The sequence below is a fragment of the Lepidochelys kempii genome, chromosome 18, assembly GCF_965140265.1.
Source record: "Lepidochelys kempii isolate rLepKem1 chromosome 18, rLepKem1.hap2, whole genome shotgun sequence".
NCBI classification, from domain to species: domain Eukaryota; kingdom Metazoa; phylum Chordata; order Testudines; family Cheloniidae; genus Lepidochelys; species Lepidochelys kempii.
Window position 1 is genome coordinate 6964520 of NC_133273.1, and position 14762 is coordinate 6979281.

Here is a 14762-nt window from a genome sequence, read left to right on the forward strand (position 1 = left end):
AAAAGGTAAAAAATACATTCTCACTTCAGCGAGTTGGGTGGGAGGGAGGCCTAATTAATTAGTTTGTGAAAGGATCTGAGATTCTCCAGTGTGAGATGCCAAGAAAGTACACATCATTCTCTGTTTAATTACACCTTGATCCCGCAGCCACAGATAAATGCGCCTGTTCACAGGTGTTCAGTTACTCTGGGGCGTAAGTATTTGCAGGATCGGTGCCCTAGTTCCTCCAGAGAGTGCTGGTAGGCTCTATGGTCCCAATCCGCCCATCTTGATTCCAGCTCATCCTGCTTCCTGAAATAGATCTGCCAAACCAGGCCCTGTCCCAACAGTTCTTCAATACGTGCAGGAAAGGAACAGGGGGATTATGTTGTCTTGAGTTTTTTTTCTTTTGAGTGAAGATAAAGGAAAAGAAACATGAGAGGTGATATTAAAATATAAAACACTGATGGACAAAGGGCTTGTTTAAAACCCATGAAAGGAGCCAAGTGCAGAGCTAGGGGCCTCCTGCCGTGGCCCAGTGTGACACATGGCTTGCACATGCATGGCTCCGCAGCATGTATGGTCTGTATAGTCACCTGCTGCTCAGAGGTTCCCCAGGCATGGTGAAGAGGGGGAGGGGGATTCTGCTCAGACTAGAATCAACCCCCCACGTCCCGCCCTGAGCGCCACGCCATGGAACCAGCAATTCCCAGTTTGCTTTCCATCTGGGACGCTGGTGGGCTGCTCTTCTGTGCTTGGCTCTGCTTGAAGCCGTGCGTGAGCCGTGCCTGCTCACTGGAGCATTCCGTCCACCTCGGGTGAAGGCTGGGCCTCCTCCAGGTTAACGAGCCTGCTATGGCCTTGGCTCAGAGGGTCCTCGCTGCTGCTGAGGAGCATCGTGTTACAAGTGAGATTAGACTGTCCATCTCTCCTGGGCTGCCCTTTCTTCTTCTCAGCTCCAGTTGTTCTGAGTCACTGTTCTAATGAGAGGTTTCAGAGTAACAGCCGTGTTAGTCTGTATTCGCAAAAAGAAAAGGAGGACTTGTGGCACCTTAGAGACTAACCAATTTATTAGAGCATAAGCTTTCGTGAGCTACAGCTCACTTCCTCAGATGCATATCGTGGAAACTGCAGCAGGCTTTATATATACACAGAGAATATGAAACAATACCTCCTCCCACCCCACTGTCCTGCTGGTAATAGCTTATCTAAAGTGATCATCAGGTGGGCCATTTCCAGCACAAATCCAGGTTTTCTCACCCTCCACCCCCCCCACACAAATTCACTCTCCTGCTGGTGATAGCCCATCCAAAGTGACAACTCTTTACACAATGTGCATGACAATCAAGTTGGGCTATTTCCTGCACAAATCCAGGTTTTCTCACATCCCCCCCACCCCCATACACACACAAACTCACTCTCCTGCTGGTAATAGCTCATCCAAACTGACCACTCTTCAAATTTGACCTGCAAAGGGCTTGTGCCTATGCTCTGCTTCTTTACAGGGGATGAAGAAACCCCGACTGGGTTTTATTTAAGGCCCCAGCACCCCCATTTGTGTTTAACGTTAGAAAGTCTATCCATGTTTAGCCTAGACGTCTTCATGGTGGCTGGAGTATAGGGGGACCTGATGTCCCGATTTTATATGGACAGACCTGATATTTGGGGCTTTTTTTTTATATATATATATAGGCACCTATTACCGATTGTTCCCTCTTGCTGTCTGGTCATCCTACTGGAGTTGGAGTGAAATGAGGACATTGTAAGAGTGAAGAAAGCTCTTGAGAAGAGAGGACTTTTCATACAACTCTTTAAAACACACTCTGTTTTCGCTAACATTTGTTTCGTGTATATGCCCAATTAGCACTTTGGAGAAAGGAAGCTGTGGTTAAAAATGTGATCCCTCTACTCCTCAAATTAAAGTCCAGCCTTTGAGATGTCCAACAGACTCTCCAGAACAAAACTGTTTTGGGCTTTCTTTTTCCATAATAAAGGCAAAAATTCCAATTAAAAACTATTTCCGTAAGTCATCTACAAGTCCCACCCACTCCCCTTATTATTGAAATTAATAAAATAAAATAACTAAATCCTGAAACTATTATAACTCTCTTTATACAGAACTGAATGTCCCTTTAATTCTGCATGTCCCAGCTACCGATGGTTCACACCAAGGGATGTCATCCATTTTGAAATAGGATTCTAGAGTACACCGGTCCCTTTAACATTAGGTCCATCTCTTCTGAGGCAGCTTACATGGTTCATAAGCATCAGGGCTGGGATTTCTGTTCACATCTGCCTAGCACTGATTATAACTGGCTCTGCTTTTCCCCTGACAGGCTCTGTTCTGGGCTGATCGCAGCCGCTACTGACCTCACTGCTCCTAGTGCCTGCTGGGAAGGCAGCTGCTTCAGGAGAGGGATTTTGCCAACTTGTCAGAGGAAAGTAAAACTTGGTAAGAAACTCAAAATGTATTTCAAATTCCTGCTCCATGTGGTTAGCAGAACGTCCGTCTGAGTTGGCTAAGGTGGCTAGCTGTATTTTTGAAATATGTAGGCCATGTTCTGGCCCCGACTTTTGCTGTCTTCAGCCACTCCGGCCATGCAAAGCAGAGGGAAAACCAGAAGAAGCAGGTACCTAGGCATTCACCTTGACTACTGGCAAGTCACTGATTCTCTGTTTTGCGTCTCCATGTTAATAATGCCATACGAGAGGTACAAGGTGGTCTTACGAGACTGCATTTCCCTAGTGCTCTTCACTGGGGATCTCAAAGCAGTATCCAAAAAACCACTAGTGAATTGAGCCTCACAGGTCTCCCTCCATGAGATGGGTAAGTATCATTCCCCCATTTTACAAATGTGGAAACTGCGGCATAGATGAGTGGGGCAGGGGGAGGGGACTTGCCCAAGGTCACACAGAGAGTCCAGAGCTGGGAAGAGAGTCCAGCTCTCTTGACATCTTGCCTTTTAGCCCTTGGCCTCTGCTGCCTCTCTCTTGTGAATCACATTTTGCTGCTCAGGTGAAAGGTGCTCTAGAGTTGCAAAGTCTCCAGCTTACCTGTTCCAGCACTTGGGGCCACCCATGTGCTCCTGAAGATCACTGGAAGAGGAGGCTTGTGTGGGTGAAAGAGCTCCTACGCTGTAGCCAAGCTATCAGCCCAGTCAACAAAGGAGCCTTTCATCACATCGCCTGCTCGCTATTTGATCTTCCAAGGGCTGAATTTCCTTTGGAGAGCTAAAGAAAAATTCCCCCGCCCTTTCTGTGCACTTACTGTATCAGTGCACTGAATCAACCTGGCTGAGAAATCGGATTGCATAAGCACGGGCCTCCCCATGTGGCCATGTCTCTGCCTTCCCCTCCATCACGCAGCCAAGCTGGTTTCAGTTGCCTCCGATTAGATGCGATGGCTTATCCTCTCATTAACGCATGGGGATCAATTTCCAGCACAGCATGCAAGGGGGATTTAGGTCAATGGCTTCCGACGATGGCGGTGGCTTTATCCCCAAATATTGTGCTGAAAAGCTCACTGTGTAAGTTTCTTCCGCAGCCTCTGCCCAGTGAGGGGGATGCTGGGTCTCACGGTAATTTACAACAATACGGATTAGTCTAATTGAAGAGCCATCTGCTGCCCCACCTCTCACCAGGGACGCTGATATCGGCAGGACTGAAGCTGCTGGCTCTCAGGGCAGCATAATCCCAAGGATGGGCTGTTCATGTCAAGGCGCCCCTACTTTAGAATGCTCCCCTTGTCAATGGGAGCCAGGGCCCTCAGTACCATCCTTCTGAGCAAGGTTAAGAACTTGTGTCCCTTTTGGGGTGGCAGCATGGTTCAGGAGATCTGGGTTCTGTTCCTTGCTCTGACACTGACCTGCTGGGTGAACTTGGGCAAGTCACTTCCCAGCTCTGTGCCCCAGTTTCCCCACCTGGGAAGCAGGGGTAATGATACTTGTCCTCCTTTGTAACGTGCCCGCTTTCTAAAGATCTAAAGAGGAAAAGCACAGTGTAACTACTAAGTGTCGTTATTATTCCTTACATAAATCTACATTAAAAGACCATTAAGATTGCAGAGTGAAGCACTTAGAAGTCAAGAAATGCCAATGTGAAGGCTGCCCACATAACCTTAACTCTGCTCCTTGTGCAAATGCATCATGCTACAGCCTCTAGTAATAGATACTTATTTCCATAGGACACTTGACTCATTTAGGGCCTGATCCAAGCCCACTGGAGTAAATGAGAGCAGGATGGACAGTGCACAGTGAATGAGGGTGCTGCTCAATATTTAATTTTTACTCTCAACAGTAAGCCCACTGTATCATTTGGGTCCAACGTGCATATCTTACGTTACTAATTTCTGGTCAATACTGAGCTCAGCTGGATTTGAACTAGTGACTTTTCAGTACCAAAAAACAAACAAACCCCACAGTGGGGCCTAGTACAAATGCCCTTGAGCCATCCACTCCCCTTGTTTATGAGGTCATGGGGCCTTGGTGCCTGCGTATTAGGCATTCAGAGGCCTTTGAGTTTCAGGGCTGTAGAAAGGAACATCAATTATAATAATAGCCTGTCCATCTCTCTAACACTTTCCCTCTGAGTATCTCAAAGGGATTTACATGAATTAAGTCTCGTGCTGCCCTGTGAAGTAGATCGGTGTCATCATCTCTATTTTACAGGTGGGGAAACTGAGGCACAGGCATCTGCTTGAAAATGGGTGCAGAACAGAAACCGGCCCTTACCCTGCTTTCATGACCAAGCTTCTTTCTCAGTAACAACAACTGTCTATAGAGAAGGGAGACGAGAACAGTGAGGAATGTGGTCTTTGCACCTTGTTTGTTGAGAGACTCTACTCCAGGACCCTGGCAGCACTTTGCTATTCGAACATTTTGCTAGACTCCCTTTGGAGTCACAAGCTAGTTTATTGGATCTCGTTTTGCACGGGTTGGTTGTTTGTTTTTTCTGACTTTCCTTTCCAGGAAAGAAGACTTTGAACGCCAGGGTGTGTGCAGCGTAATAGCACTGTGTGTGCACCCACCAAAGAGGAAATCATTCCATCACCTTAGGAGCAGCTGGGCATTGCCTCCAGCAGCTACCCTGCACACATGCCTTAGGTTGCTGGGAACAGGAGAAGCTCAGCATGGGAGGGGCTTGTCTGGGGGCGGCTCTGGGTTCACGTGGTGTGGGAGTTAGGCCGGGCCGTGTGGAATGCTCCCCTGGAAGAGAAAGAGACCAGAGAGCATCTGGAGAAGTAGAGAGAGCCATTTCTGGCTTTGTTTTCATTGCCTCTGTTCCTTGCAGAATCCCCGATTGAAGATGCTGTCTGGGAAGGTGGAGAAGAGAATTGCTTCCTCCGTATACATTACCCTGGCCCCTCCCAGGAGGGACACAGTCATCCAGGGAGGTATAAAGCCAGAGGTGCATCAGCCGAGCTCAGACCATCCAAAGGAGGCTACAAAATCTGATGGGACCCACCAGCCCCAAGTGTCACCACCAAAGAAATTGCCCAACAGCAGCCGCCAGGCCGGCAAGCAGAGCAGCAGGATGCTGGGCAGTGCTGGGCACCCGTCTGGAGTGGCAGGCTTGTCCAATAGAGGTAAGATGAATGCAGTGGACAGACTGCAGTGCACTGTGTTCATATAGCAAGCTGGACAGGGCCCGTGAAGGCTTCAGAGGGAGCGTGGGTCGTCATTGACTAGAAACGGGCTCCCGCTGCACAGCTGGGATCCAGAGCTGGGTTCCAAACACCCCTGCACTCAGGAAGGTTGAGTTCAGAGTCTTGGGAAATGGCCTCATTCCCAGCAGGATGGTTTCCTGCCCGGGAGGCTCTGTGCCGGGGGGGTGCGGGGAGTGAGCCGCCGCTGGGAGGCAGGACAGGTGATGGTCTTGTCTGGGGCAAGTTCCTGCCTGAGCCCGAGTCTATTCCCCTGGCCTGTGCTCCCAATGTGACCCGTCATCCCCCTGCTGCTGGTCCTTGCTTCGAGCTTTCAAGCAGGTTGTGTCGGGAGTGCAGGACAGGAGCAAGGAGGCTGGCCAGCTGGCAGCCCCAGCAGTGGGAGTGAATTAGCTCCTAGGAGTCCTAGGGGGCAAACCACCATTTGGGCTGGGGGGCTAGCGAGCCGAACAGGAGGGGGCAAGACACCTGCTTGGAAGAGGGAACAGAAAACGGAGGCGAGACCGTTCCCCTTCGGTGTGTCAGTGCAGATCGCTGGGGCAGAGAACAAGGTGGAGGGGCTGAGCCCCGAGTCTTCCCATTGACTTCAGGGGGCTTTGCATCTGGTCCTCAGCACTCACGGGACATGCTAGTAGTGGCTTCCCAAGTTTGGTCCCACTCGGCTGGGTATGTCCTCGGGCGGCTCGCCCAAGCCTCTGCCTCTGCTGTGGCATCCACGCTGCTGTTTTTAGTGTGCTGGCACTTGTCTGTGTAGCCGGGTGGGAAGCCCGCTCCTAGCTGCCATGCAGACAGACTCTGAACAGCCACAGAACTCCCCTGGGACCAGGATTAGGGCTGCCAGAGGGAAAGGGGGTTTAATTTCCTTGAACATTGAAATGCATGAGTTCAGGGTCCCCAGCCCATCTCCCTCACACCCAGCCCCCAGCTGGTGACGTGACAATGAGCCTTCCCAGTCGCTCCCATTGTCCTGGCTGCCATCTGCTTTCTGTCACTGATCGGTTATCAGCTCTGTTTGCAGCCACCAGCCGGGCTGCCTGCTGCATGGTAAAGGCAGTTTGCTTTGTGGGCAGGTTGTGTGTTGGTTGCAAGTCAAACAAACAGCAGGAGAGGAGATTTATTAGGGCATTTGCTGAGAAGGAAGCTAACAATTAGACTTTGCCCTCCCTCAACCTACCTCTGCTCCCAAGCTCGAGAGACATTTTCCTTTGAATAAAATAGTGGATTCTTTGGGGGAAGGCCTTCGTTTCCCCCAGACAAGCCGTGGCCCCATGCAACACGGGAGTGGGGATGCACGATCAAAGCCCAGCTCAGCACACCCCTTCCCCCTCGGTATCTCCAGGTAAAAATGCAGTGGGCACCAGCACAGAAACCGGTGGGGTTCGTTCACCCATGTCTCCCCAGGGCAAACGTATCTCGGAAGTTCCTGTTCCGAGCGCCCTGGGAATGCGAGGCCCCTCCCGACTGGGCACAGCTGGGCACTCTTGTTAAACAACCCATGGGCACACATGACACACCTGCTGCTCACAATCTGAGAAACATGCCCACCAGTCACTACCCCACAAAGTCAGCCCAGCAGCTCCACCTCCCAGCTAGGTACGCGGGCTGCTCACGTTCCTCCCATCCTGCTCCTGCCACCTCTCGCTGCTGCCACGCTCCTAGCAGCTCGGTCCCCTGCCAGCAGCCTGCAAACACCTGTCTAAAATTCCCCCTGGCTTTGAGAAGTAGGTTTTTCAAGACCTGTCCACAAAGAGGCCATGTGGGGCAGTGGGACCAGAACCAGGACACGCAGGCCTCCCCTGCGTGATCTAAAGGAGAGCTCAGGTAGCCGGAGCACAGGCTGCCACTGCTGGAGCTGCAGGATCACCTCCATTAGCCCTCGGCAGTGGCCTGGCAGATGTCCTTTCTGAGGGTGGCATGTGCATTGCCAAGAGCATGTGCTGAGGACGCACTACAAGGCTGCAGTATTGACGGTGCAGGTTCAGTGATCCTGGGGCTAATGCTGCTTCGGACACAGAGGAGAGATCAGCTACTCCCAAAAACCCCTCGATGCCCCAGCGAAATGTCCGGGGCGCCAGAGCCATCACTGGCTGGGACTAGTTCTGATTCCTTCACTGGAGCTGCACTGACTTACCTCAGTTGAGGGGCAAAGGGACTGGGATCCCACCCAGCCTTTACAAAACCAAACCCTGACTGATGAGCAAGATCAAACCCACACCTGGCGGTGCCAATCCGGCATAAGTAACCAGAAAACCTGGTACCCAGCCATGGCCAGCCTGGGGCTGCAGAAACGCTTGCACCCTTTCCTGGAGTGATTTCTTTTATGCTTTAATGAGCATTTGTTTCCTCTTGATCCCAGCAGAGGGGCCTTGTTTTCTAGATGCTGGCTCCTAGCTTTGACGTGTAGCAGGAGCGGAGCTGTGATGAACACATGCTCTATGCAGGGGAACTTACTTTGTTACTTTTCTCACGCCAATTATGCAACACCACTAATGCTCCTGGGGGGGGAGGGGGTGCTTTTACCAGAGCAGGACCCTCCCTTAGTAATTATCAACTTTGTTAATTTCATCCCAGCAGAGATAAGAATAGGCCCTTCAGCTCTGGGTTAGAAGTGGTTTCATCACCCAGGGCACCCTTGGTGTCACTGCTGCCTGGAGACTGTTGAATGCGAGACACTTTAGGACCATCCAAGAATCCTGGGAAACTTGACAAGCACCAAGGCCTGGGTCAAGGGGGGCTTCCAAACACTGCTTTCCCCTCTGCTGCATGGAAGTGGAGGCCATCTGCCTGCCCCTGTGGAGGCATCTGTATGTCTAAGGCCAAGGTGGGAGGAAGGGGGAGATTGGGCAGGCCAGCCAGGAGAGGAGTGGGGCAGGGCTGGGACACACACACACTATGAACACACACACCTGCCAGCCCCAGGGGTAGGTAAGGGATTTTAATCTCCCGGGCTAACAGTCTGGCCCTGTTTAACCTGGTGTGATTCAGTCTGAGTTAGACCCTCAGGACCCTCTCGCTCAGCATGTGAGTTCCTTATACACCCTACTTCATGCCAGACTCCAGCATTGTCCTTGCTTGTTTCAGATTTCTCCTCCTTTCCTCGTCCTGTCCTCCCTGACGTTTCCACAGGCTCGGACCCAGAGAGCCCCCTGCCGTCTCCTCCGCCGTATCTTCTGTCCGATGAACTTAGTGCCCCGTTGGTGGAGACGCTTTCCCCTGAACTGCAGAAGCTGCACATGAGCTCACCTGTGAGCCAGCAGGTATTGAAGGAAGGTTGGAGGAGGCGGTTTCGTGTCATGGCTCACCTGGATGTTTTTAGTCCTGGTGCCCAAAGAACAACATTGAGAACCCAGCGGGAGGGCCAGTTGGTGGTCACGTCACTCACTTGGGAGACCTGGGGACAAGCCCCTGCCCTGCCACAGACTTCCTGGGTGACCTGGGGCAAGTCACTTAGCCTTTATGGGCCCCAGGTCCCCCATCTGTAGAACGGGGATAATAGTCCTGCCCTGCCACACCGAGGCATTGTGAGGACACATGCTGTGGACTGTGAGATGCACAAGTATTGTGAGCTGCTAGGAGCATATGGCAATGGCGTGTGAGTCATTACACTAGAGATGCTTCGGTGTGTAAGCTGATTGGCTGGGAGGCTCAGGGAGGAATTTCCCCCTTCTCCCTTGTGTATGTTTGAACAGCTGTTCTGTCTAATCTGTTACAACTCCTAGCTACCCTAGTGCTGTGTCTGCTCTCCAGGGGGGTGGAGTTGAGATGTGAACCTCGTGGCTGGGCCTTGTTACGCCGGGCTAGTGCCAGAGCTATCTGTGGAGAATCAGGCCCCTAAGCTTCACCCGCCGGCTTTGCAGAGGTCCGGAGAGCCTGGGCCCCTCTCTTCGCACTGCCAGAGGCCTGACGCTGGCCCAGCCTGTGCTTCGATGGCAGATGCTCTGTGGAGAAGCCCGCGTGTGTGTCCACAAAACAGAAGCGCCAGAAAGCCAGCCTTCTGGTGGCTGCACTCACGTTCAGCTAAATCAGCCCAAATTCTGCGGTAGGGGGAGGAGCCTCCAGTCACCTTAGCCCAGCCCCTTTGGAACCGAGCGTCACAAAGGTGTCTTCACGCTGAAGGGAGAGCGCTTCATCGCTGCTCTGTGCTGCCCGCTGTCTGGGGAGGGCGTCCTACCCCCAGGAGCGTGCAGCACTGCTGGGGATCAAGGCCCAGCAGAGCTGCCTGCGCTACGGTTGGTACTCAGGGGCGTCGGCACAGCTGTGGGTGGAACAGTAGGGGACTGGGTCGGGTGGGGGGGAGGGGGAGCTCAGTGGTTTGAGCACTGGCCGGCTAAACCCAGGGTTGTGAGTTCAATCCTTGAGGGGGCCAGTTAGGGATTTAGAGCAAAAATTGGGGATGGGTCCTGCTTTGAGCAGGGGGTTGGACTAGATGACCTCCTGAGGTCCCTTCCAACCCTGAGATTCTACGATTCTATGACCTAGGGACGTCCAACCTGCGCTGTTCTTGGCTTAATCCAGTCCCTTACTTTCATCAGCACTAAATTCAAGTCACAAATTTTGTCCAGATCCCTCCCAGCCTAACATCTTACCAGAGACGACCCACTTGTTCCTCTGATAAACCCCACAAGATTTGCCTTGCAGCTGTGCTGAGTTGGCAGACCCAGCCTTCGCCCGCAGGGTAATAGCAACCATCTCTCATTAGAAGATATGGGTCTTGTGCTGCTCATTAAACTCCGTGGCTCTGAAGACCTGAGCGTATCCCTGCTAATGGGGGAGCCATTTATTCCCCCATACAGGTCCAGTCAGCTGCATATTCATGTTCTTCCCCCCTTCCCTCCCCGTCTTGGGCAGTGAAATTGCCCAAAAATAACAGTGCCTGAAGGATGTGGCTGTTTAGTGTGATTCTGTCATGGGGCGCTCTCTGCCATCTCTCTTTGTGTGGCTAAGCAATCACCTGCCCCTCTCCTGGGCACCTGAGGCAGAGAGAAGCCGGCTCCTTCTCTCCAGCCAGTGAACATACTGCTTCTGCCATCCCAAGCTCCTGGATTCCTATCTCATGGTGGATCATAAAATCATAGAATATCAGGGTTGGAAGGGACCTCAGGAGGTCAACTAGTCCAACCCCCTGCTCAAAGCAGGACCGATCCCCAGTTAAATCATCCCAGCCAGGGCTTTGTCAAGCATGACCTTAAAAACTTCTAAGGAAGGAGATTCTACCACCTCCCTAGGTAACGCATTCCAGTGTTTCACCACCCTCCTAGTGAAAAAGTTTTTCCTAATATCCAATCTAAACCTTCCCCACTGCAACTTGAGACCATTACTCTTTGTTCCGTCATCTGCTACCACTGAGAACAGTCTAGAGCCATCCTCTTTGGAACCCCCTTTCAGGTAGTTGAAAGCAGCTATCAGATCCCCCCTCATTCTTCTCTTCCACAGACTAAACATCCCCAGTTCCCTCAGCCTCTTCTCATAAGTCATGTGTTCCAGTCCCCTAATCATTTTTGTTGCCCTCCGCTGGACTCTTTCCAATTTTTCCACATCCTTCTTGTAGTGTGGGGCCCAAAACTGGACACAGTACTCCAAATGAGGCCTCACCAGTGTCGAATAGAGGGGAACGATCACGTCCCTCGATCTGCTGGGAATGCCCCTACTTATACATCCTAAAATGCCATTGGCCTTCTTGGCAACAAGGGCACGCTGTTGAGTCATATCCAGCTTCTCGTCCACTGTAACCCCTAGGTCCTTTTCTGCAGAACTGCTGCCGAGCCATTCGGTCCCTAGTCTGTAGCGGTGCATTGGATTCTTCCATCCTAAGTGCAGGACTCTGCACTTGTCCTTGTTGAACCTCATCAGATTTCTTTTGGCCCAATCCTCCAATTTGTCTAGGTCCCTCTGTATCCTATCTCTACCCTCCAGCACATCTACCTCTTCTCCCAGTTTAGTGTCATCTGCAAACTTGCTGAGGGTGCAATCCACACCATCCTCCAGATCATTTATGAAGATATTGAACAAAATCGGCCCCAGGACCAACCCTTGGGGCACTCCACTTGATACCGGCTGCCAACTAGACATGGAGCCATTGATTACTACCCTTTGAGCCCAACAATCTAGCCTGCTTTCTATCCACCTTATAGTCCAGCTGGGATCAGCTCCTGCACATACACTGAGATTGCCAGCTAGGCCGCTGCGTGGTTTGCTGTTTCCATGCTGCATTCGCGAGGCCCTGTGGACTGCCTGAGCCAAGCTTGTGTCTCTCTCCTGCTCACCCTGCGCCTTCTGCTCTCAGCACTGGCCTTGTCTCTATCCCTCCACACCAGGTCCCCTCTATTGGAGCAGTGACCAGTAAGCGCCTGAGCCCACAGAGCATTGTTGTATCATGATTTTAGGAAAGCTGTGGACAAATTGGAGAGTCCAGAGGAGAGCAACAGACATGATCAGAGGTTTAGCAAATCTGACCTATGAAGAAAGGTTGAAACACTTGGTGTGTTTGGTCTAGAGGTGAGAAGGCTGAGGGGGGACCTGATACCAGTCTTCTAATAGGTTACAGGCTGTTAGAAAGATGGGGATCAGTTGTTCTTCACCTCCACCAAGAGTAGGACAAGAAGTGATGGGGGCTTAATCTGCAGGAAGGGAGATTTAGATTAGATATTCGGAACCCTTCTGAACTCCAGCACTGGGACAGGTTACCTAGGGAGGTTGTGGAGTCCCCATCACTGGAGGGTTTATGAATAAACTAGACTAATGCCCAGGGTCAGATTCATCGTTTGTGGGCCCTGGTACCTGGACTGTGGCCCCACTCTGCCATGAGGACCTGCCCCCACTTGGCCTTTTCCCCCCAAGGCCCTGCCCGCCACTTGCAAAGGGGGAAAGGGGGCAGAAAGGAGCAAGCAGGGAGCCAAGAGGGAGGGGGTGGAGAGGACCGGGCAGGGCCTTGAGGGGAAGAGGCCAAGGGGGGCAGGGCCACGGTCTGGGTGCCAGGGCCCCTTCTGAGTGTGGGCTTGGCGCCATTGTAAACCCAGTACTGCTAATGCCTGTCAGGGATGGTCTAATTTTACTTAATCCTGCCTTGCCCAGAGGGCTGGCCCAGCTGACCTCTCGAGGTTCCATCCAGCCCTATGGTACAATTCTCTGACCCAATGGAGTTTCATCACAGCACGTCCGAACATGCAGACAAGATGCAGCGATGTCCCGGTGTACAAACTCTGAGAAGCAGCCACAAGCCTGGGCTGGCAGATCTCAGCAGAGGTTCCAAGAGCACTTCAAAAATATATAGTGTCGGTCATAAAGGAGCTGGCATTGTTATAAACGGCAGAAATAAAACACAGAGCCAGATGGGAAGGGTTCCAGCCACGCTGGTGTAATTCCAGTGAAGTCAGTGGGGTTACCCCAAGGAAGAGAAAGTTCTGTCTGTTTATGGTAGTTATTTGTACTGTCAATGCAAATCTGTGGCCACTGGGACTCAGTGACTTTTTGAGATGAGAGGAAGGATGGTCTTGTGGCGAGGGCAGGGCTGGGACTCAGGAGAGCTGGGTTCAACAGCTGGCCTTCCTGTGCAATCTTTGGCAAGTCATTTAAAAAAAAAAAATACCCGCACCGTGCCTCAGTTCCCCCATCTGTAAATGGGGGGTAATGATACTTGCTTTCTGCTACCCTTTGTCTGTCTTGGCTATTTAGACTTTGCGCTCTCTGGGGCAGAAACGATCTCTCCCTGTGTGTATGTGCAGTGCCTGGCCTGATGGCACTGCTATGTGCTACTATAGTAAATGGCAGTAACAGCGCCTGGCTCGTTAACAGTAACAGCAGATCCCAAAGCTCTTGCCAAAGGTCACTGTCATTACAAGTGTAAATGTCGCTATTCTCCAGGAAGAGGTTTTCATATAAAATGGGATGAATTTTCGAGCCCTTCACTATGTCCCCGGAGCCTTGCTGGCGTGTCTGACTGGCAGCCTTCAGAGCCGGCATGATTCAAACCCCATCGTCCCCCACCTGCTGTCACAGGTCCAGAATGCTGCAGTCATTAGCCAAGCCTTAGACCAGCTGGGTTTGCACCAAAGCACAACGGAGCCCTCACAAAGCCTCAGCAAGATGCCCGCCCCAGCTCATAATGCCTTTTTTCCTCTTCATCAGGCGTCCTCCACGTTCCCAGCAGAACCAAGGCAGCATAAAATCCAGCCGACCAGTCTGGAACAAGTGGATGAGCACCAGGTGCCGAAACAGAACGTGAATGGGCACCTGGAAAGAGACATTTCCGCAGGTAACTGCCAGAGTCCATTAATAATACCTCGCTCTTCGACAGCGCTTGGCCGCCATAGATCCTATGATGCTTTGCAAAGCTCCGTGTGCTTTACTATCCCCATTTTGCAGATGGGGGTATGGTGATAAGTGACTTAACCAAGCCCACACAGTGAGTCAGCGGCAGAGTCAACACCAGGTTGCCAGGATCCCCAGCTTCATGCTCCGTCTACCAGATCCCAACTGTCCCTAAAGGGCTCAATTCTGACTTCAGCGGGGCTGCATTCACCTGGTTGTTAGCAAGGACAGATCGTGCGGTAATGGAAGGATCGGTTTTTGCTAGCTCCCAGCAGCACTCTCCTGTCCCCAGACATGGAGCATTTAAGCAGAGGAGTTTCTCAGGCAGAGTCCAGGCCATCGGTGTGAATGGGAAGCTGCAGGGAGAATGGGCCGATGTGTTTGTACAGCACCCTCACAGCAGGGCCCCGACTCTGGCCTCTGGGTGCTACTCGAAGGCAAATGTTAATTGTAACCCTGTGCAGGGGGCAGTGCGCCCAGTGTGTGCCCAGCAAGCGCTGGAACCAGCAGCACCAGGGCTGGGAGTGGCCGCAAGGCTGCTGTGGGAGGGGGCATTGGGAGCCTGGGGATGGGAAGAGGAGTAGCAGGAACCTCACAATGGGGGGAAGAGCTTGGCTGGTGCTGGGGCCCATGATTGGAGGAGAGGAGGAGGTGGGGGATTGAAGACGCTGGTGCATTCCTAGGTGATCCACCCCCCCTCTACAAAATATACAAGACCAGCCCTGCAGCCTGGCTTTATCCCCATGGTGCCAGTATGGCCCCCTCGGTGAGCTCTCTGCAGAGTTTGGCTGGCTGGCAGGTGCCTGGTGATTTA

At 52.1% G+C, this 14762-nt stretch overlaps 1 protein-coding gene across 5 annotated transcripts in view; it reads left to right on the forward strand.

The window, feature by feature from the left end:
- The window catches only part of FBLIM1 (filamin binding LIM protein 1), a 44611-nt gene that overhangs the window by 10564 nt on the left and 19285 nt on the right, over window positions 1-14762 (forward strand). For 3 of the 5 annotated variants that reach the window (XR_012155545.1, XR_012155544.1, XM_073316639.1), the window contains exons 1-3: window positions 5016-5563; window positions 8723-8898; window positions 13766-13892. Coding sequence is in view for 3 of the 5 variants with exons in the window: in XM_073316639.1 (XP_073172740.1) it covers window positions 5176-5563; window positions 8723-8898; window positions 13766-13892 (691 nt within the window). In the remaining 2 variants the exon portion in view is untranslated. Of the gene's footprint in view, window positions 1-2315; window positions 2432-5015; window positions 5564-8722; window positions 8899-13765; window positions 13893-14762 lie in introns of those variants that run through there. The other 2 variants (XM_073316641.1, XM_073316640.1) reach the window with 1 other exon arrangement.